We start from the raw sequence: 23,652 nt of genomic DNA, 5'->3' as shown, positions 1-23,652 counted from the left end.
TTCCTAGAGCAACTGACCCTGTTTGGCTTCGAATCTCATGTCCTGCTGTCCTGGGATATTTTTTCATCACGCCTGTAGTGGTATCTGTAGTGGGATCAGCCAGGCAGGCACTGGAGTTAAGCAAGTCTGGAGAGCGAGGCCTTGAAGGTCTATATTGGTGCCTCTTCATTTAATAATACTTTATATTAAGCATATGCCTCAGTGGGGCATCTGTGGGGCTCAGTGGGTTAAGCCTCTGCCTTCAGCTTGGGTCATGATCTCAGGGTCCTGGGATTGAGCCCCACATCGGGCTCTCTACTCCGTGGGGAGCCTGCTTGCCGCCCCCCCACCTGTCTCTCTGCCTATTTGTGATTTCTGTCTCTGTCAAATAAATAAATATATATATATATATTTTTTTAAGACTATACCTCAGTAAAGGAACCTGGCAATTTTAGGAGGATACATGACTTCTGGGTTTTCTTCTTCTTGCCAGCTATGTGATCTTGGCCTCTGGGTTCCTTGGGGCAATGACTGTGCCATTTGTAATTTGTACTCCTGATAGGAGATTGGACAAGATAACATTTTTTTTTTAATATGAAAACCACAGAGTCATAAACTCACAAAATGTGTCTACTCACAAGGCCAAGGCTTTCTCCTCCCAAAATCACTCCCTTTCTTGGCAACATCATTGCTTGCAACCACTCTTGTCATGGAAGAATGTGGGAAATCCCAGCATTACCAGATTTCTAAAGGGCCCGCCTTAGAGGCAGGTCTTTCTGGGTACCCCATGAACTTTTTAAGGAAAGAGATCCATCTTCTCTTATGAGATTCAATGCCTTTCAAACTTTTCCAGACTGGTGCCGTCATTAAGGACATATCATAATCCATTCAGACAAGAACTGGTGGACAGAACAGATCAAATGAGCAGGCTAAGGAGTTGTACAAGCAAAAATGTAACTATCTAGATTTCAAAGCTTAAAGAGCTACCAAATAGCATAATTGTGCCTGTCCCAACTTTAATCCTACTGACTCCTTCTAAATGTCCATTTTCCTTATTCTTCCAGCCCATTTCACTCAAATGGTTAGGAACAGGTAGAGCAAAGTATTCCAGGTTGCAAGTGAAAAATAATAATACAACCTGGTTAGACGGGTGTCTAAGAGGAACAGAGGTCTCCCTTGTTTACCTATGATGGCATTTCAGCTTGAGAATTTGTTTTATAAACAAGCACTGGGATGACACTGGGATGACATTTAGCAAGCTCCCTGGTTTCCACTCTAATTGCTAGTTTTGTACTTGGATACTGAAGTTATTTACATATTCATGAGATTAGAAATCAGCTCTGACATTGGAAAATTTCAAGCACATGGAATTCCTACCTAATCAGCATGGAATATAATGTTCAACATATTTCTTATAAATAACTGAGTGCCTTTTTACTTAATGCAGTGCCTTGGGGAAACATGACGGTATTGGGTAGATATCAGTTTCCTAAGTGTTTGTGCTTGTGCAGAAATTATTTGAATATCCGCAGGGGGCTGAATTTCAAGGATCTATTTCTCTTTTATTTCAAACTTGCCCTTTTGATGTTAGGGGGCTGCTGAGTCTATTAAAAAACAAATAGAGCTACTGTGAAGACAAATGCTTTAATATTTAATGGCTTACTGTTATTATAATCAATATTTTCTGAGTACTGTGTATTGGTTTTTCCTTGCTCGATTCATTCTGGTTTCACGGTACCTTTTAGTAACTGATCGCTAAGAGGGCACGCGACTTTGACTAAAGTGTCTATGACTTCAGGTACTGGGGAGACACTACTGATAAGGAAGACAGCCTTGTGTCTAAACCCAGCTATGCCACACCAGGTCAGCTATCTCTCAGGCCTTTGAATAATGCATCGGCTGGCATCTCCACCAAGCTGGCTCTGTACCAGGCTCTGTGTTATGTGTTTCATGTACATCATGTCAGCATCCTCACACAGTCTTGTTGGAGAACCAGTAAAGGTTAATGAAATGTCGGAGGTCCCCCCGCCATTGGGAGGGCCTGACAGAGTAGAGAGCTCATGCTCTTACCTGGTTTCTGGACTGTCTAGCACTGGTGAGAAACCAGTATGACTGAGTTTTGGAAAATGCTGACATTTATCCCTTTTTCAAGCAATCATAATTTCCCAGGGAATTCTCAGCATCCAAAAACATTGTGATCAGTAATAGCCTTCTGTGAGGCACCAGTCAGGAGAAGTACAAAAGATTAAAAAGGAATGGAAGGAAGTTGTTGTTGCTGTTATTGTTTTTCCTAAGAATGGATATGAAACTAAAAGTTTTTTTTTAATTTACTTTTATGCAAGTTACTAAAATTCTATGGTATACTATCAAACACACAGGCAGTATAATTTTCCTTTTCTATCAGTATATCATTTTAACTCAAAGTCCGTCTTCACTCATACAGAGAATGCTGGCTGGTAATATTTAGAGTTTCAACTATTTTCTTTTTAAGAATTTATTTATTTATGTGAGAAAGAGAGAGCACGAGCGGGAGAGAGGGGCAGAGGGAGAGGGACAAGCACACTCCCTGCTGAGCAGGGAGCTGATGTGAGGCTCGATCCCAGGATCCTGAGAACAAGACCTGACCCGAAAGCAGACACTTAATAGACTGAGCCACCAAGGCACCCCAGAGTCTCAGCTATTTGTAGAAAGAGACTCCTTATCAAAACGTGTTCTCTGCCTTGAAAGCCATGTTTTGGTTTTGTGTGTGTCTTACACACATACATAAATACCAAAATACTGAATGTGAAGCGAACATGCAAGCCTTAGGATTTCTTATTTCTCTCATAAACTGCGATGTGGAATACAGAGGAATCAAGCAGGTCCCCACATGATAGACCTTGTACTGCCGAATCACAGAGCTCCAAAATAAATGGAACAATATAAATTGCAGAGTATCCTACAACCGCCACAACGCGTGGGGTGGTCCACCAAACGGTCTTAAAGGTTTTGTCTTCCCTCCATGGGACTGATCACCCCACTTAGATGCATTTTTTAAATTCACAAAACAATTTAACATCTCCTAAAATAAAACTGATAGGGAGATCCATGAACAAGAGAAAAACAAAGACGATGGGAAAAACAGAAGGGACCAAAAAAGTGATTGGGGACCCATGCAAGACAGCAGGTGAGGTTTCTTTGCCCTCCACAGTTTTCTCTTTTAAATTTCTGAGTTAGTTATAAATACTTAAAAATAAGAAAATATCACATTTCACACGAAGCAGGATTCCTGCTCTTGAAAAGCCGCGAAGGTCTGGTGACACCGGGCGAGCCACCCTCGGTTCCAAGAACAGCAGGCTGAGCTTCCTGACACCTCCCCACCCCTGCCCTTCTGAGTGTCTTACCAACACCTGCTCTCCGCTTTCCCACAGCTCAGACCCGGCCACTTCGTTCAGTTTGATTTCTTGCTTGGGGGAATGGGAATTGCATTCATGGCCTCGATGGACTGGACAGCCACAGGCATGATGAGAGGAGGTACTTGCACAGGACCAGAGAAAAGGGGTCGGGGCCGCGGACCCCCACTGGCAGCCTGGGTAAGCAGAGCAAGGGGGCCTCTCCTCCGGAGCTGCTCAGGACTGCTCATGTCCCTTTCAAAACCCTGCAGACCCTCCCCTTTATAAACCGCTCCTGTGGGGCGACCCCTAATGGAGAGGCCATGAGCCCAGGGCCCCCCACGGTGGCCTGCAAAACGGAGGTATATGCATATTCTTACACTTTTCTCCCATTTTTTTCTTTCAGTCACATCTGCGTTTTGTTTTCTCTCATTTCAAATGTTTCCCAACACATCATGTTTAGTGAGGTGTTTAAGGCAGACTGAGAGATGCCGTTGGAGGCAATGTTTTATAGCACAGTTTGTACACTAGTTTATTGCCAAATTAAAATAAAGATGTAATCTGGCAGGCTCAGCCTGCTGCTAAGCCTTCCTTGGGTGGTTTCCTGCACTGAGGCAAGAAAGTGAGAGGAAACTAGCAATGAAGTGAAGAACGCTCTCTCTCTCTCTCTCTGTTTTCCAGTACCTGCTTGATTTACAAATGCAAAGAAACAAAAAGAAGGCACAGGATGTTTGCTTTGCCGACTGCTTAATTAAAGAAATAAAAAATAAATAAACAAAGGAAAGCACAACTTGGGTGCTTCTACACTAAATGCCATGGATTCTTCGTAGTGTCCACAGTGACCGACTGCTATTCTGTAAGAATTCTAAGCGGTGTGACTTTATGGGATCAGTATCGCCCTGTCCATTTGACGTAAAATTTCCATAAGGTCTATAATGTTTATTTTTCTGGAAATTCCAAGGCTTTCCAAAGGCATGTCCTCACATAGACCTGTTAGAAGCCCAGGAGGCTAGTGCTATGGCAATACTGCAGAAGGCCCCAGACAAAGGCTACCTAAGTAGTACTTCTTTAGGACTTCAGAGGGATTAGGGTTCCTAACCTCCCTTCCCCTTCAAGAAAGCTTTTACTTCTTGGCAACTGCCTAGGAATTTCATACCACTGACAGGTGTGGGCAGGGGGAGTCCTGATTTTATGAATTCTGAGGCCATTTGTCCATATGCATTTCTCCTTGATTAAAAGCTGCTGATGTTGTTGTTGTTTTTTAAATCTGATTTGCTATGGAATTGATGGCCAGTAAAACTCTATCTTGGGCCAGAAAGGACAATCTGCTCAGCAATTTCTTTGAGTCCTTTAAAATGCTCACATCAAAAAGCCTCCACTGGGTACAGAGGCCTTCACGATGAAATGCAGGCCAAGCACAGCAGAACACTGCAGCCCATATGGGCTCCATCCAGCAAGCCAGAGACCCAGACTCTGTCCTCGGGGCCTTAAAAGTCTCCTGCAATGTGGGAGAGAAAAGGCCATGGCAGGGAAGTAAGGGGAAAGTACAGCTGGCAAAAGTGGGAGAGTATGTGCAAAAGAGGGCATGGATGCCTGAGAAGACAAGGGGGGTGGGACACCAGGAAAGAGGGAGGAGAGGAGGATTCCATTCGCAGGTGAGGCTGAAGGAGCTGTCTCCTCAAGAAGACTCTTTCTAAGAGACAGCACCTTCTGCTTGGGGATTCTGTTCACCATACATTGGCATAGAAAAGCATCCAGCAGAGCAAGTCCTCACACTGAGGCGAGATCAGAGCTGGGAATTCTGCCACAGCAGCAAGAGCAGCTGTCACAGAAAAACTGATGAGCAATCCTTCCATGAAAGAATAAAAGTTCCCTTTTCCTGGGCAAATACAGTAGCGGGCCTGCTGGCACCAGCGCAGGACCCTCCTCCATGCTCACTGTGGCATCTCATCCACGGTGAACGCTCCAGGATTCACGGGTGATTGCCGGCTATCATTTCCCTCTCACTGACCCACCTGAGCGGCCCCAGACCCTCTCAACTTGACTTCCAGCCAAGTCATCTGATGGTGGCAGCCCATTCTCCTCCCAGCGAAAGCCCCGGTCCTCATTCTATGATTCAAGCCCTGAGACAAGGTGTACTCTATCCCCTACTCGTATTAGAAGGTTATCCACAATTTTTTTCCAGGATGATTCCCCCTTCATTCTTTCCTGGAATAACAGAGAGTTCAACACAAAGGCAGGTTTCTGCCTCTCTACTAATCTCGAGATGTCACAATCAAGAATGAGAACCCTACCAAATTTCACATAAGCCTTCATTCCATTCACTGAACTTTGGCATGTGATGCTAATGAGCGGTATTTCCCTTTAGGAAAATTCACTAACTTCTCAGATCTGGTGTTTGTTAGCTACATACCAGAAGGACTGTCAAGGCTTCTTCCAGCTCTACAATGACAGAATTCATTGGGTCCATGGTCACAGAAGATACTTTTTGGTCCAGAACAGGACTACGGTGATATCACCCTAATTAGTATTCTTGCTTTTGACCTCCTTATAACCACAGTTCATCCTAAAATTACTACCAGGTTAAACTTTGTAATCTATACCTCTGAACACACTATTCCACTATCCAAAATTTTCACCAGGCTCCTAATTATGAAAACAAAATTTATTCTGCCTTGCAGTCCAATAGTCAAAACAGTAAAAAACAACCAATATCAGATTCCACAAATATACCCAGAATTAACTTTACAAAATTTCAGTTTCAGCCAAATGGACACATTCACAACTGTGTAGACATGGTTTTTCTAACTTTGTATTATTATTTCTGACATTCCTCTTGTGTGAAGTATGACCCTCCAAACAGAAATATGACATATATTCCTCAAGGTCAAGGTGAAATCATTTCATTAGATCTCCATCTCCTGAACTTTGGGCTGACAATTTCATAGACTACATCCAGCTACTTCAACTGGGTTTCTATTATGTGTGAATGAAGGCACTGACTCTTGGCCTCTGTTAGACTACTGGTGAACTCATGTGCATTTTTTATCTTCTCTTCCCCCATGGACTGAATGCTCCTTGATAAAGCTATTTGAGACCAACACTGAACCATGATGAGCACCTAAACCAGACGTGGGGCCTAATGTGTTGTTGTTTTTTTTTTCAATCTCATTGGATGCACACCTGTAAGTGTACTGATCCATGCAAACGTATTTTAAGCCAAAGAGCCAACACCAAGTACTGTGCACCAAGTTCCATGGCTGAGTTGGGGCCCCAACTCAGATGTCCTCACTCCCCCATGGTTGTCCACTTGGCCACGGTGATTGTGGGGAGCACTGTTGGAAGTGCTAAGGCATAAAGGGTTCTGTTTTGGGGCATTTCCTCCAGCACAACTGTTTTAACTTAGGCAGGTAAATCTGGCCCTCACTGTACCTCTGGCATCAGAGGGAAAATTAACCAACTGCCAAAGAAAATACAATAGCCCGGTAGATTAAATTACTACTCTCTCTGTTCTGAGCTGCTCAGCCTCACCTCTGGTAACTGCACCATCTTGGACCAGATGCATGGTGGCCTGACTCCAGGAATGCAATTGTACATTCTACAATAGGGTAGGCAAGCTGCTTAGTGTTTGTTTTTTTTTTTAAACTAATTCTAAATCTTTTCTATTTTTAGGCTCAATGTGCATATATATATACATATATATATATATATATATATGTATATATATGTATATTTTTTTTTTGCAGTAAGGGCAGCATGAATAAAATTCCAATCCTGAGAATTTTAATTTGCTTCCTCCAAAATGCCCATGCCAATAGAGACCTTGGAAAGTTGCTTCCACTATTCCCCTCCCCTCACATCTATATCTTCCCAACAAAAAAGAAAAAACAAAACCAAAACAAAAAAACCCTTGAGTACCCTCCTCACTCATAGAAATCCAGTATTTCTTTAAATATATGTAATTTCTAGCACAAGATTCCTATAAAAATAATCTGCAAGATAGCTTCACTGAATCACACAGTTCACAAAGAGCATTCCACTTTTGCACCTATTTTCTGGATGGCTTTAACGGCTAGAGTCTGTTATTTGCCTGTGAAACTTCTATTTAATTATATTTGTTGTTGCTAGCCTTATATTCTATCTGAAAATGTTAAGTTTTTCTAAAAACAGGAGCTAAAGGTGTTTTATAGTGTATCTGTAGTATAGAGTATGTAATATATTTTATAGTATGTATCCCATAAAACACATACACATATCTCATACACACACACACACACATGCACGCACCCATGCACAACCTCACTCAGCGCTTTCTTACAAAGTCGACTTCTCCTTCAATGCAATCACCAAAAGCAGACAAATCCTGACATTACTTGACTCTGAATAATATTATCTATGGACATTATTATTGCTTCTCTGGCCATTTCTCTCACTGTTTTGGCAAATCCCTAGTTAGTGCTCTTTGCCTTTTCAGGGTTGTCCTTCCCTATAAGGCTTTGAGAAAAGCTATGGGCCCTTTACCCAGAAAAACGGTCATATCTCCACATGCACACAACAGTCTCAGATTCCAAAGGGTTTGGGAGCTCCTCACTGCCCACCACATTTTTAAGTTATTGCCCGTCACATTTAAGAACTGCTTCTCCACCATGTCTTCCTGAGTGTCAGGCTTTTGCCTTACATGCTGTTTCAGATGTAGACACAGCTCAAGCGAGCACCCTGAAATCCTCCTTGCTGCCCCTGACCTCCTGGCTCAGAGTTCAGGCTACTGCCCAAAACCAAAGCCACCACCGAGAGGAAATGCAGAGACAATTAGCTAGCGGCCTGTTCCCTGGAAAACCGTGCGCTGTTGTCTCCAACAAAGTAATCGCACTCACCTTCTGGTCTTGGCTGTATGCCAGGATCCAGTCCTCCTGCTTGGGGTGGAAAAGCAAGCTTTGGATGTAGAAGTTGAGCCGGTACTTTTGATAGGTGGCCCCCTCATCGGAGCTGATGAGTAAGCTGCTCTCGATCTCCGGGTCTGTGAGTAACATAATCTGCGGCCAGGCATTGTGGGGGAGAGAAAACAACAAAAAGTTAAGCTTACAAATTTACAAAACTTAGCAACAAGTTAAAATTTTGGAAAGAGAGGAAAAAAGAACAAAGAACGTTTGGTCAAACAAGGACCTTGACTCTGCGGGTTTGTTCTCCTGGACCAATGCCATGAAACTATTAAAAAAAAAAAAAAAAACAAAAAAAACTTGAAGAGGCAGACAAGGTGTAAGGAAGGAAGAAGACATGGAGGGGTGCATTTTAGTTCGTTCTACAGGGTTCCTTGTTTTGTTTTTTTTCCCCCACGGTTATTTCCTTCATCTAAACTATGTCCCACTCTTCCTCTTACCTCGGCCCTCTTTCCTATTGTGCCTTGTCTACTTTCCATTTGGGGACATGAAAGAGCAAGACTTGTCATAGTCTGTTGTGGTTAAGGTGGAAAGAAACATAGCATGGGCTCCACTGGTTTTTCTCTCTTCCCATAAGCCCTCTTGTTCACATCAACACTAGCCCTGTATGTCATCCTACCTTTAGTCTGATTTCCTGAGCCTTGACTCAAAGGCTGGGTGTTCTAAAGCCTTCTCTGGAAATTGTATGAGGCCAACTCTGTCACCTTTTAACCTATCTCATAATTTCCTTTTTTATTTTGCTTATCAGCTACATACTCCCTACTAGTACATTAACTCCATGAGAATAGGGATATTGGATATTTCTCTTTTTCTGCCCCACAGGTATATTCCCCAAAGCTAGAGTAATACCCAGCATATTTTATAGACTCCATAAATATTTTCCAAATAAGTAAGTAAATAAATGAAGAGTTTTCGGAGTCGTCACATGGAAGTAGAAAGACACGCAGAGCAGTCTGAGCAGGTATGAATGGAAGCACCGTGGAAAGAATAGTTGGGCGTCCTGCTTGGTCTTCAGTCTACTGACCAAAGAATTTGCTTTACATGTGGGCATGTTCACAGCTTCAGATGCTCGGTACTTTCTTTTCTTTTTCTTTTCTTTTCTTTCTTTTTTTTTTTTTTAAGATTTTATTTACTTATTTGACAGAGAGAGAGATCAGAAGTAGGCAGAGAGGCAGGCAGAGAGAGAGAGGGAAGCAGGCTCCCCGCTGAGCAGAGAGCCCGACGTGGGACTCGATCTCAGGACCCTGAGATCATGACCTGAGCTGAAGGCAGAGGCTTAACTCACTGAGCCACCCAGGCGCCCCTGCTCGGTACTTTCTTGTTAGGACGGCTGACCACGGCCAGAGCGGTGGGGACCGTCCACAACAGGGCCATGATGGAAGAGCCACCTTGGACACCGCTTTCTATTCTCTCATTTTATGCCTCCAGGAACGTGATAAAGTACCTCATTCCTGACTCTCCACAGGTCTGCTTTCTGTCAGTCAGAGTGTGCACCTAATATCTCCAGACAGGAGGCCGTAATGCTACCCACGGACTTCTTCCCCGGCGACTTATTAATTGGCACTTTCTGAGCTTGGTTTGGAGAAGCATGAAAGATGTGCTTAATGTGTGGCCGTATGAAGAGAAATCACTGCAGCCCGGGGTGTAAAGCTTCCCGGCTAAGGATGCGGCAGCTCCAGGAAAAGAGGAGGGGGAAGGGAAGAAAAAAAAAAAAAAAACTAGAGCCACGTCAGAAAAGATCCGCATGCCAGACAAAAACACAGAGCTTTCTCCGGCCTTGGGAGGCCATCGTATTGAAACCTCAAGAACAGTTCGTGTCAGCGTGGAGAGCGGCGTCCTGTCAGTGCAAATGGCACATGAAGGGCGCACAGCAGACGCGCACGGACTGAACTGCGTTTATGTAACCCAGGATGGATTCGAGGTTCCTCATCATTCTTTAACCTGCCCCTCTGTGAAGAGGAGAGAGGTACGTGGTGGAGCGAGCGCAATCCTGGCTGTCGGGAGCCCTCGGGACGAGACGAAATGCACACACGGAACTGGAGACAAATTGCCTCACTCCATGTTCCAGCGAGGCCACTGTCCAAAATTGTGACAAACCAAAAATTGTGACAAAGTTATGTAGGTGTCTCCGTCTCTCCACTGAACAGACAATGTCCGCTCATCAGATGGCTGAGACAGGACCACTGGGTCATGTACGAAGTACAAACTCACGTCCCTTCATTAAAATCTAGCAGGTGCATTCAGCAAGGGACGTTCGGATGGCTCCTAAATTCCCAAGAGGACTTCCAGGTGATTTCACATTTATTGGCATATGAAAGCTGTCATTTTCTAAATAATAAATAAGTCACCAAGTGATCACATCGGTTTGTGTCTCCAACCACAATTAGCAATAATATATAACAAACTTTTGGCTCTACGGCGAGAAAGTCATTTCCACAATAATATGAAGTGGCTCAATTTTATAGAGCATCCTTGTCTCAGGCAAGGTGGTTTTTTTCCCCTCCTCTGATTTTTCTAGTTCCCTGTTAACCAAAATATGTTTTCCTTTCTTCCCATGAGCACAGCTTTCACCACCTGCTTCTCCTGGCAGACTATTTCATCAAAATAAAAACAGTAGGCCCGCCGAATAGCCTCTAATCAGGCTGGTTTTCATGTGTCGTCTACAATATTTTTGATACTCATCTGTGCTCTAAGTCAGCAGACTATATGAGACCTTCTGCTTCCAGATAATACTAGAGAAGGGAAGGCAGAATAACACAAATATTTTCACACATATGGATACTTAATATTGAATAAACAAAATCCATGGCTCCCTTCGTTTTTATTCTGAGTGCTGAAAATATGTAGACCAAAATCTCACCTTCCCTCTCTCACCTGAAACCCTCTCTCTGAAAATCTGACATTCTGGAAATGATGGAAGCTGTCAGGAAAGTTCCCCTGTCAGATTTATAGATGGGTCTGAATTACACAAACCTTCCAGTGGTTCCTCTCTCAAATCTCTGCTCAAATCCACACAAAACAAACAGGTCAATCTGGATCCATTTTTATTTAGCCATTTTTTATTGCACAAACTTTGTAAGACTGCCAGCAGAATTCAAAATAAAAGAAAAATAAATTGCTCATGACCCTATTCCTTCAACAAGTCAAACCACGTGTGTGCTTCCCTCTACTTTTTTATTCACATCTCTATATAATATCATGGATGTATTTTTTTTTCCATTTAAGTGTTATGACCTGCATTCATTTCCAACTGAACCATAAACACACAAATGTATATACACACATAAGTATGTACCATTGTGTACAATGCATTTCAATTACTTAATCACAGCCTTCAACATAATTGGGTAACAATCAGTGCAGTGGTTGAATGGCAAAGAGTACTTAAATTATTAATTGAATAAATGGAATTTTATTATTTCAGTCTTTAAATCAAATTCTTTAGTAACTTATTCCTAAATAAATTAGGTTTTTGTATCCTTCTGAAGACTATTAAAAGTAAATAAGTTAACAATCTTTTTCTAAAGATTGTATTTATTTATGACAGGGAGAGATAGCGAGAGAGGGAACACAAGCAAGGGGAGTTGGAGAGGGAGGAGAAGTCTCCCCACTGAGTAGGGAGCCCGATATGGAGCTTGATTTCAGGACCCTGGGATCATGACCTGAGCAGACACCTAATGAATGAGCCACCCAGGCACCCCCATAAGCAAGATCTAAATAGAAAATGTTTAACCTCCGAAAAACAAACAATGTAAAAATAAATGTGATCCAATCTTTAGACATAAATGATGTCTTTTATAAAGTCCTATATTCTCAAGAAGGTATTCCTGGGAAATATCAAAATAGTACCTACAAGTTAGTGAATACTCCTCAAAAAATAACAGATTATATTTCTTAGACATGTTCAATGATGCCTGGTTTGCTGGTTTACCTTGGCTCTCTGTCCCCTTCTGCTTTTTGTGTTTAGTCCTTTGCATTCTAGGATATGATCAGAAGGAGAGATTTTTTAATTTTTTTTTTAAAGATTGTATTTATTTAATTGACAGAGAGAGAGAACACAAGCAGGGAGAGTGGGAAAAGGAGAAGCGGCTTCCTGTCAAGCAGGGAGCCCAATGAGGGGTTCAATCCCAGGACCCTGGGATCATGACCTGAACCCAAGGCAGATGCTTAATGACTGAGCCACCCAGGCACCCGAAAAGGAGAGAATTTTAGGGTGATGTTGTAAAAGGCACGAATCTAAACTCTGCACAATTCCTCATGTGAGCTCTCTAAGAAGAGGGGTCTTTGCCTGGCATAAAGCTTGGTCCATAGTAGGTTCATCCACCTTTGTAAATAACAACTGAATGAACAAATCAGTGAATGAGTGAGTCGTCTTCATACCTGACTTTGGCTGAAAGCAGTCCACGAACCCCTGTGACATTGAGTCTGAGTCCTCTGGAACAAATCCCCACTGTTGTACTTGGAGGCCAGGAGAGTTGAGACAAGGGGAAGAGTGTGTCTTTAACGGGAAAGTAATTATTCTCTGTTCAGATCAGCCCTTGAGTGATTAGAAGCAGTTTACTCATGCCTTGCAGGGTGTGCAGACACTGCACTGACTGCATCCGTAGATGAATTGTTTTCCATAGAAAGTCAATAATGGCGACACAGGCTCCCACTACCCAACCCTAAGCAATCATTCATCATCCACTTTGGGAGAAGGAAGAAACTTTATTTGCTTTTCCTAGAGGTGACAAATGAACATGAAATGCAATTTATAGATTTAAAATGTCACTTCTCCCTTTTTTTGGTATTAGTCGTTCTGACAACCCAGTGTCATCAGAAATTAAATGCATCTTTACTCTCTGACTTGCTCCAGAGTCAACGTATGGCTACATGATGTAATTCTACAAAAGGCTGCCCAGCAGCCTTCTTTCTGATCTTTCTAGGTGCCTACTGAGGACACCCCTCCCTAAGGAATAACACTCCTATTTAGTTTTCCAGATTCTTTTCCTAGATGTGTTGTTCTTGGAATTCTGCCATTTACCTCTTTAGACGTGGTGGGAGTTAATAAGGGGCAGCTTCACTACCTCCAAGAACATACCTCTTCCTACCATTCCTTTGGTCCTAAATCACAGAGTATTTATTTTATGTGTTCACTACTTGTTTGCTCATTTGTCTACCCCTTGTCATTCATGGACTAGAGGACTATAATCACGAAGAGGTAATATACTCGGGATATCTCTTGCTTTGCTTAAGGCTTAACTCGGATCCAGATACCTGTATCCCAGGTGCATAACAAATACTTTCCATGATGATGAGGACGATGGCAAAGAAAAATAGCAGATGTAGCAACTGTGCACTCCAGTTATCTAACCACTGGCTTCAAACCAGAATCCACATATAAACACTCTAAGAGGCTATTTGCAAACCTCTGACTTCGATATTAAAAACAAATTAAATGAAGTTGAATCAGAGCAAGTAAATAATTTGCTGATCAATGTAGGTGGAAAAGCTGTTTATTCCCAATGTGAGCTGAGCATTTATCCTTTCCAGAGGAGCGGAGGGTAAGAGCAATAAGGGATCATCAGTTGGTTACTGTTTGGATTGACAGTATTGGAGGAAGCTATACAGGACCCTAGAATGACCTATGAAAAGAAAATCACTGGAGTATAAACAATAACAAGAAAAGAACAGGGAAGTGATTAAATAGAAAAAAAAAAAGTTCAGATAAGTATACACTGATGGACTCTGTAGAAAGGCAGACTCAGTGTGCAATCATGTGTCCTAAATCCCACTCCCGTCCTTTCCCCCAAACTCAGTGAAGCTCATCTAATGCACAATCCATGTTCATTAACACAAAATTGGGTCATTCGATACCAAGAGACCACAAGAATGTTTGGGCAACAGACCATCTACTCTGAACCTGAAAGCTGATTCAATGGAATTACAGGAAAATCCTGGCATTGTATTCTAAAGAGTTCATTGTGTGAGCTTACTTTTAAACTTTTCTTTTTTTTTTTCTTTTTTTACTTTTATTTTTATTTTATTTTTTTAAAGATTTTATATATTTATTTGACAGATCAAAAGTAGGCAGAGAGGCAGGCAGAGAGAGAGGAGGAAGCAGGCTCCTTGCTGAGCAGAGAACCCGATGAGGGGCTTGATCCCAGGACCCTGGGATCATGACCTGAGCAGAAGGCAGAGGCTTTAACCCACTGAGCCACCCAGGCATACCAATCTTTTTTTTTTTTTTCTTTAATACAGACCCAAAGGCTTTGACCTATTAGGGGAAAAAAAACATTTTTTAGGGGAGAAAAAACATTTTCAGTAAGTCTATATTACAATTTCAGTCTCTCACATGTCTCTTACTAGCCCTGTCAGAAAACTCTACCTATTAATTATTACATAACAGCAAGCTATACTCCTTTTGCCCAACCCTTTCGAGTACAAAGAAAAAGAGTGAGGTTCACCAGGAATGAGAGTGTATGGGTTACATTCCTTGGAAGATAATTCAAGAAAGAAACCTTTAAAAAGATTTCGTAGGGTGCCTGTGTGGCTCAATCAGTTAAGCGTCCAACTCTTGGTTTGGGCTCAGGTCATGTTCTCAGGGTTGTAGGACTGAGAATTTGAGCATGGAGCCTGCTTAAGATCCTCTCTCTCTGCCCCCCAGCCCACAAAAACAAAGTTTCTTATTTCTCTTGGAACTACTGAACATAACCCTCTCCTTTGACTCAACTTAGAGAATCTCAAACTAAAAACTATCATTTCACAGTAAGTCCTTGCTTCCATTACTGTAGATGAAACTGACCCCTCTCAGAAAGGAAATGCAGAAAGGCAGATATGGGAGGGTTGTATATGGCTATGGATATGGCTGTGGATATGGATATGGGAGGGTTGATCTGTAGGGCTAAGCATGGGGATCTTAAACTAGAGACCTATTTTTCCACAAGAAGAGCCATGACCAAATCCTAAATCTGACCATAGTGAACATTGCTATGAATGTGTGTACTTCTTCAAAAAAAGACAAAGAGTGTGTGTTTAGTGAAGGTCATTCGTGTCAGGAGAAGAAGGAAAAACAAACTATAAATATATACTATAATCACAGGAAATAACACGGGGCCTGACTCCAAAGACAGATTTGAATTTCACCTCTGCTATGTATCAGTTACGTTACTTTGAAGAGCTAATAGCTCACTGAATCTTTTCATGAGCAGATTTTCTCGTTGACAGTAGTGATCCTATAAAAACATTTACATTTAGGGGCGCCTGGGTGACTCAGTGGGTTAAAGCCTCTGCCTTCGGCTCAGGTCATGATCCCAACATCCTGAGATCAAGCCCCGCATTGGGCTCTCTGCTCAGGGGTGAGCCTGCTTGTCCCCCTCTCTCTGCCTGCCTCTCTGCCTGCTTGTGATGTCTGTCAAATAAATAAATAAAATCTTAAAAAAAAAAAAAGTTCACATTTACTGAGCATGTGTTCTGTACCAAACACTCTACTAAACCATTAAAATATTACTTCATTAAACTGCTTAAACATACTTCAGGTAGATATTATATTTGGCAGATGAGGAAATGAGGCTTAGAGGAATGAGGTGATTAGTTCAAGGTCACACAGCTAGTGGGTGCTAAAGCTATCTATGGCATACACTGTATGGGTTTATGCGTAGATTACAAAAGATCATCTGTGTGAAAGCAATGCTAAGTTTTGTATTAATGTTATTATTAATCACAAAAAATAGCACATTTAGTACTACATGTTTTACAAAAATGTGATAGTTGAGTTCAAGAGAAAGGAAGGGGAGGAAGGAATGGGGAGAGAAAGGGTGAGAGAGAGAGAGACCGTATTGCAAATATGTCATAAAAATATAGATGGGAAAAGCAGGTTGGCAGTAAGGAATTAAGAGCTAGGTAATGGAGACTCTCCATAACAAAATGACTGGTCAGATACTCCTAAAGAAATAAAGATAATTTTTTGGCTTTAAAAAATTTTTGCCTTTAAATATAAATCTTTGAAATCAAAATACCCAGATCTGCTTCAGACTCAGATTTTCCACAATGGCCCAGGCTTTCTCTTCCTCACCCTTCTAGCATCTGTCCTTCAGAAAACTATTTTTTGTTTGTTTGTTTTGTTTTAAGATTTTATTTTATTATTTTTTTTATTTGACAGAGAGAGAGAGAGTGGGAGGGGCAGAGGGAGAAGCAGTCTCCCCTCTGAGTTAAGGAGACCAATGCGGGGCTTGATCCCAGGACCCTGGGATCATGACCTGAGCCAAAAGGTTGCTTAAATGACTGAGCCACCCAGGCACCACCAGAAGACTGTTTTTAAGCTTTATCCTAAGTATAGGTTACAAAAATATGACAGAAATGCGCAAAAAGCTCTGACTTAGTAATAGCACAGGTAGGGAAACAAACATTTCCTCACAAGAGACTTCTCCAAGAAATTTATGCTAAAACCAGTAAGAATCATTCCAGTGTAACTGTTTTTTTAGGAAACATCATATGACTAAATGGCATCTAAAAAAGTCACTTTGCCAGAGAAAAAATGATTGTCATCCTAAGGGGATAGCAGGGAATATGGTATATTCGTTAATGCTTAGCACTATATCATCTGGTTTTTTAAAAATGGCATTTTAGAGGACGAGAATGGTGGACAAATTTGACAAACATTTTTATTCTTCTAGCCACTATGGAGACTGATTAGACCTTGAGGATATCTGAGCTTCCTTAAAAATCCCAACATTATCCCACAGCCTCTGCTCAAACTCAATCAGAACACACTTCCATGGGCAGTACAGGTCCCAGAGTAACTTCTCTCTTAAATCCCCAAAGATCTATAAATGCCAAAAGGTTACATCATTTTAAAATATTAGCTGCTATCAGAAGGAGCAGCAATGCTGGGAGAGGCGGACATTCATCTTCTTTGCTCATGGGAAACTTTACAAGAAATGATGTTCATTTAATGATAAGAAATCTCTTTATTCCACCAGAAATGATAAAGGAGAAGGGGTGGGGAGGAAGAGAGAGCAAGAAAGAGATGCTATCGGTATATTTTAACATTGGTTTAGGTGAGGGACACACCGTTTTTGGTTAAATCTCTAAGTTGTGCATTTGATTTTCGAGTTTGAATAAATGTCAAGTTGAAAGTCAAGAGAATGCAAAGAAGAGCCCACAGGAATGAATCTATTCTAAAAATTAGTGAACAGAATATGCCCACATTCTTCGTTCCTTGCTTTCCTTGTACCATCATCCTGACAAGTATGTTTTAGTTTTACTTACTTATATTAAAGCTTCATGGTGAATGGGCAAATATACCAGGATAGATTGGGGGAGCTTAATGAAGTCTCAGCCACACAAGACCTTGCTAATGCATTTGGCTATTAAAGCTTTCCTGAGAAGACTGTGGAGACCACCAGGGGTTTCTCTCCTATAGGCTTTGCAGATTAGTGAAGTGAGAATCGCCTCTGCAGCTCCACTGCCAAGCTCCCAGGAAGATGGCGCTGAAGGGGAACATTCAGGAAGAAGACACTCCTGTTAACAAGGAGATCTGTTGCATGTAAATTTTTTCTTAGTTCTTCAATTATTTAATGACAGACACTGATCATTTCAAGTTGTTTTTAAGAGGCAGAAAAGGGTGAGTGTGCTTAATTGACATGCCCCTGAGTATAATTATATTATCTGCTGCTTTTCCTCTATACTTTCTTCCTTTCCTTCAGTCAGAGCAGGTGAGAGCACGTGATACAGTAGTATGGTAATTTAAGAAGATGATTTTTTTTTTCATGATTGCATTTTCTAGGCAGTTCTATATCTTAGACTAATTCCATCTCAAAATACGTATCTCAGGGGCGCCTGGGTGGCTCAGTGGGTTAAGCCTCTGCCTTCTGCTCAGGTCATGATCTCAGGGTCCTGGGATCGAGTCCCGCACGGGGCTCTCTGCTTAGCAGGGAGCCTGCTTCCTCCTCTGTCTCTCTTTCTCTCTCTGCCTGCCTCTCTGCCTGCTTGTGATCTCTGTCAAATAAATAAATAAAATCTTAAAAAAAAAAAAAAAGAAAAAACATCACCTTAAAAAAAAATACGTGTCTCATAAACAGCAGAACTGATACAATACATTAAAGAGAAAAGGACCTCTGTCCCACTTACTTAATGCTGTGTAACAAACTACCTCAGAACAGTGGTCTAAGACAACTATTTATTTTGGTCATGGTTTTGTGGGTCAGGAATTCGGAAGAGCTCAGCTGGGTAGTTAGTTTCAAATCCATGTGATGTCAGCTATGGGGCTGGAACTGGAGGTTCTTCTTCCAAGATGGTTTCTTCACTGATGTATCTGGCCTTAGTCTCTCTCTCTCTTTCTACACAGAAGGGCAATCTCTCCATACGGCTTGAAACTCACAAAGAATTGCAATTTTGTGATTCTTGGATTTTGTAATTGGTGGCTGACTTCCTCAAAGTGTGAGCATCCCAAGAGCAAATATTTCAAGAAACTCAAGTGGAAGCTGCAATGTTTCTTACGACCTGGCTTCACAGGTCCCAGGACATCCATTTTGCCACATTCCGTTGGATAAACAAGTCACCAGCTCTAGGCGAAGTGTAAAGGGAGGGGAAAAGTAGACTCTACCTCTTAAGGGAGGAAGAACAATATACACGCATACAAAAGGGTGGTGAGAATTGGTGGCAGCCATCTTGGAGATACACGATGACAATGATTTTCTGTACAATTTGTTACTTACAATTAAAAGAAGGAGAATATGATAAAAAGTTTGTTGTTATTATTATAGTCAGAATAAGTAGCAAAGTTTTCTGATCTAGCATATTTGACATACACATGACTTGAACTGTCAGATTTTTCATTGGGTTTCAGCTACCTTGAACTTTCTGAGGGCTGTGTATTTCTAAACTGATATCAATTCAAGGTGAGTATTTATTGAAGACCAAATGATTTTTATTGCTAGTCAGTCACAAAGACATCAAGAGACCCAAGGTCAAGAAATTCCAGGCTGTGGATTTTTAGGGGGCATAAAATACCCAGATTAAATTACAGAAGGATAAATGTGTTTAATGTCCATTAAAGTGTGTATAACTAAGTCTTTTTTAAGGGAGCCTATATCTAGGTATTACAATCCCATCATTTAATTAAGGATCTGATACTTTTAAAAAAAATGAGATTCTTAAGAGCAAAGAGTCCTTGTGTCTTTATGTTCACAGCAAAAGCACTGGTATCAATTACAATATAACCTAGCAACTGGAAGCAGAATACTTACTGTTCTCTTAGGTCTTAAACAAAACAAAACAAAACAAAACAGAACAAAACACCTGACTCTTAGGTAACCTTGAACCAACAAAAATAACAAAAGGCAATTTGGGTCTGAGGGTGAATGGTCATATGGTAAATGTGTCCCAGAAACATATAGAAATAACATTTTTTATCATGGTGCAGACCTGTATAAAACCATCCAAAATTTTTATTTTATGTTTTTTTTTTATTTTATAAGCATCCTGCTGCATAACTCGATTCCTACTGATACTATGCCAACCCTATAAAACACTCATCTGTGCCAAGTTACTACCAACAGGGAATCCACGCTTTAAGAAAATAACCACAAAATCAGCTCTCTTGACTTTGGTGGTATTTCATAGCACCCCAATTCAAAAGGAACAAAAAGGTTCTTAAAAAAAAAAAAAAAAGTGTTCAGGGGTTGCCTGGGTGGCTCAGTTAAGCAGCTGCCTTCAGCTCAGGTCATGATCTCAGGGTCCCAGAATCGAGCCCAGTGTGAGGCTTCCTGCTCGGTGGGGACTCTCCTTCTCCCTCTCCCTCTGCCCCCCAATCCACTCAAGCACTTGCTCTCTCTCTCTCTCTCTCTCTTCCTCGCAAATAAATAAAATCTTTTTTTTTTTAAAGCTTTAAGGTGAAAGCTTTTTTAAAGCTTTCACCTCTGCAAACAACATGATCTTTTATGTATCTGCACTGATATCATTTATGAGCCTTGTCATCACAAGTGCTCAGAAGTTAGCACCCTTACCAATTAGACTGATTCTTAATCAAGGTGCTATCATACAATCCAATTATAAAAGTGTCGTTCTATTTTGTGACTATACAAAAGCATTTTTAGACTGAGATTCATATATATGATGAGTCAAATCCACTGATAAAGATAGAATCATTTACAAAGCTGGTTGATGTTGATTTAGGAGCTGCTTTGACCATATGACAAGTCATAGTTTAGCTCTCTCTAAAATGAACCCTAGATAGGGTGAACATATGTCAGATTTTGTCTGGCACAGTCCTGTGTTATCATAAGTATTATTCCTGACACTCAAAAATGTATGGTTTTGGCAGTAAATTCGAAGTCATTCTTTATCTGAAGTCATTTCTTTATCGGAAACCCTCAGAAAAAGTATTACAAATGTAGGTAAAAGGGCAAATTAAAAACAAACAAAACAAAGAAGAAATAGTGATTACATTTAATGAAAGAAAAAAAAAATCTTCAAACCACGAATAGACCCACAGTTTCCCTAACAGAATATACAAGATAATATTGACCTTTTTCTGAACCCCAGGATCATGAAAATATATCTCAATTAATTCATGTTACTATGATATAGTAACATTTTCTGGAACTACTGACGTGTGCTAAGCTCTCCACTGAACATGAAATAGTTCTCTGAGGTCAGATCATTCTTCTTATCCCATCCCTCCCATCCCCAGCCTTTCTACTATCAGACAGGCTCCTGCTGGTTTAACGGAAACCTCTCTTCCACCTTCAATCTAAATAATTATCCCGATGAAGGATTTTATTAAATTAGGAACACATGTCCAAAGTAAAACCTTTCTTAGAACCAATTTGGGGCACCTGAGTGGTGCAGTCAGTTAAGTGTTGGACTCTTGATTTTGGCTTAGGTCATGGTCTCAGGGTCCTGGGTTAGAGCCCCACATCGGGCTCCACATTCAGAGGGGAGTCTGCTTGAGATTCTTCCTCTCTCTCTGCTCCACCCCCACCCCCCCGCAACAAAATAAAAAGATCAATCTTAAGGAACAACAGTTACGGTTTTGTAGAAACCTTACTCAAATATGTGGACCATGAAGTGAAGCCTCACCCGTGAAACAGTAGTGACCGGCTATTTTGCAGTTCGTGGACATTCTCAGCTCAGGCCTGCATGGAGCAGCCCGTGAGAATGACGGGTTCTTCTCTAGTATCCTCACCAATCCTGGTCTTTGCCTCCAAAGGCCCCACTTGAGCTGTCGGGCTGCAGCTCAGTCTTGCTACGGGGGAGCCCCTCAACCCTGCTCCTTCCTCCATTGACAAACACCTGGTACTGGACCTAATTCCTTCAATTCAGAATAAAAGAATGAAGACAAAGGGCACCCCTCGTGTCAGGAGTCCAGGTGTTGAAGCTACTCTGCAGGTTTCTAGTTTTCGCTAAATATGAATGTGCCAATGGTACAATAATTTTGCTTCTTAATTATTCATCTTGCTTTAAAGTTTAGTATTTCTCTTCAAATATGAGCAAGAATTAACATGTATTCTTTCCAGTAAACTTCGGAAAATGCCCCCAAAACATGCTTAGGGAAAGAAAAATAAAGAAAAATTCTGAATCATCACTAGGCAGAGATAATAATCACTCATGTGTTAATGTTTGCTCTCCCAATCTTTGTTTCTATGGAGGGAAGGAAGGGGGAGGAAAGGAGAGAGGGAGAGAGTGAAAGGAGATTTATACAGTGAGAAAGTATTGTGCGATACTTTGTTTTTTAACCTGCTTTCCTCACTTTAAAACTATGATACAAACATTTTCCAGGCTATTAAATATTCCCGTGTTATCACATTTTATTGGCTGCGCAGAATTTGATTGCATGAATATGCCACTATGTAATTAATCCCTTATTAGAAGATGTCCAAATTTCACTAATACAGTCTTATGAACCAATGTATATTAATATTTCCGTACATCAATTAATCCTTCAAGTAATTTCCTCAAAGTAGAATTTAAGGATCAAAGAATGTGAATTCTGTAATCCCCTTTGATTCATATTACCAAATGCTTTCTGAAAAAAAGAGGACTAATTCATAGCTCCTTGGCAGGGCTTGGGAAGTACCTATCACCAACAGGAGATTTTTTTTCTCTCTTTTTATAATGTTTTCTAAACTGACTGGAGGAAAAGGCATATTTGCATCAATACACATTACTAATAATAGTGAATTTTCTCTTCCTCCCTTTTGTCATTTGTGTTTAGTCATTTGAATATCCTCATTTGGTAGACTGCCAGTTCATATTTTTTCTACACTTTAAATCGTGATTGTGCCTTTTTCTTATTGATTTGTATAAATTGCCATTCCAACCTCATTGTCTATTTATAACAGTGCCTAATGTGTTTTTATACACATTTATACATGTTTCCTGTCCTTGTCTAAGTTTCCGGAAAAAGCAATGTCGTATTATTCTGCATATATTATACACACATACACATGGGTGACCTCAAGTGAGTATTTCAAGTTTGAAGACAAGTTCCTAAGAGATTAGAAACTCTACACTGCACAACATTTTTAAAATTGTGTTCCCTGAATAAAGAAGGCAGTAAAACATTATTTCTCCATTTTTCACTATGCTATCAATTCCCAGGCAAACCTTTCTTGCCACCCATTTACTGCAAATTGTATGATATTAAAAAAATAGTTCACTCACAAAGAAATTCAAATTTGGTAAACTACTATTTAACAAGATTTTATACATCCATGAAGTTTTCATCTAAGCATGATAATAGCACTTTACAAATGTGAATTAAGATATTCCAACTGGAAACTGAAGCAAACCTCAAGGGAGTGAACTTAGGCAGGGAGGGGTACGATGATGTCACTAAGATAATTCTAGAGCATTTTTGGCATTTCTATGGCTCACACCTAAGGACCTCGTTCTCGGGACTGCATTCTAAACAATGGACCACAGAATGAGCAGACCTCCTAAGCAGTGAACATGAGCTTAGGTGAACCAATTTTTTCTCAAACATATGAGAAAATATAAATTAAACATTTTTTCTTCTTTGATACAATTTACATTTAAGTCATAAGTGAGGCAGTAAATGGAACAGTATGATTTGTCTTATTTAAAGTCTATCTCAATAAAAATATAATCAATAATTAAAATGCTTACAATCCCTTTTCAGGCATTTCAAGAATAGAAAAATACAACTTTTGGAATATAGTTGTTTTTTTTTTTTTTTTTGAGGGAAAATTGTCACTTCTTGTGGGGTGACCAGAGGTTTACCATTCAACCATTCATTTCTTCTTCCTCTTCTTTTTTTTCTCCCTAACTTATTTAAGTAGTTTCAGGTATCAGGTGATAGCGACTGTGCTTAAGACTAGGGAGTAAACGAGGAATGAGACACAATGTCTTACGACACTGAA

At 40.7% G+C, this 23,652-nt stretch overlaps 1 protein-coding gene across 4 annotated transcripts in view; it reads right to left on the bottom strand.

Annotated features, from left to right (window-relative positions):
• Positions 1-23,652, bottom strand: part of SORCS1 (sortilin related VPS10 domain containing receptor 1) — a 497,774-nt gene that overhangs the window by 175,057 nt on the left and 299,065 nt on the right. For all 4 annotated transcript variants that reach the window (XM_032880513.1, XM_032880527.1, XM_032880538.1 and 1 more), the window contains exon 4: positions 8,225-8,383. In XM_032880513.1, coding sequence (XP_032736404.1) covers positions 8,225-8,383 — 159 coding nt within the window. The remainder of the gene's footprint in view (positions 1-8,224; positions 8,384-23,652) is intronic.

The sequence above is a fragment of the Lontra canadensis genome, unplaced genomic scaffold (genome assembly GCF_010015895.1).
Source record: "Lontra canadensis isolate GAN:19392208 unplaced genomic scaffold, GSC_riverotter_1.0 scaffold3, whole genome shotgun sequence".
NCBI classification, from domain to species: Eukaryota; Metazoa; Chordata; class Mammalia; order Carnivora; family Mustelidae; genus Lontra; species Lontra canadensis.
The sequence above is the reverse complement of the archived record's forward strand: the minus strand, read 5'-3'. Positions and strand labels throughout refer to the sequence as shown.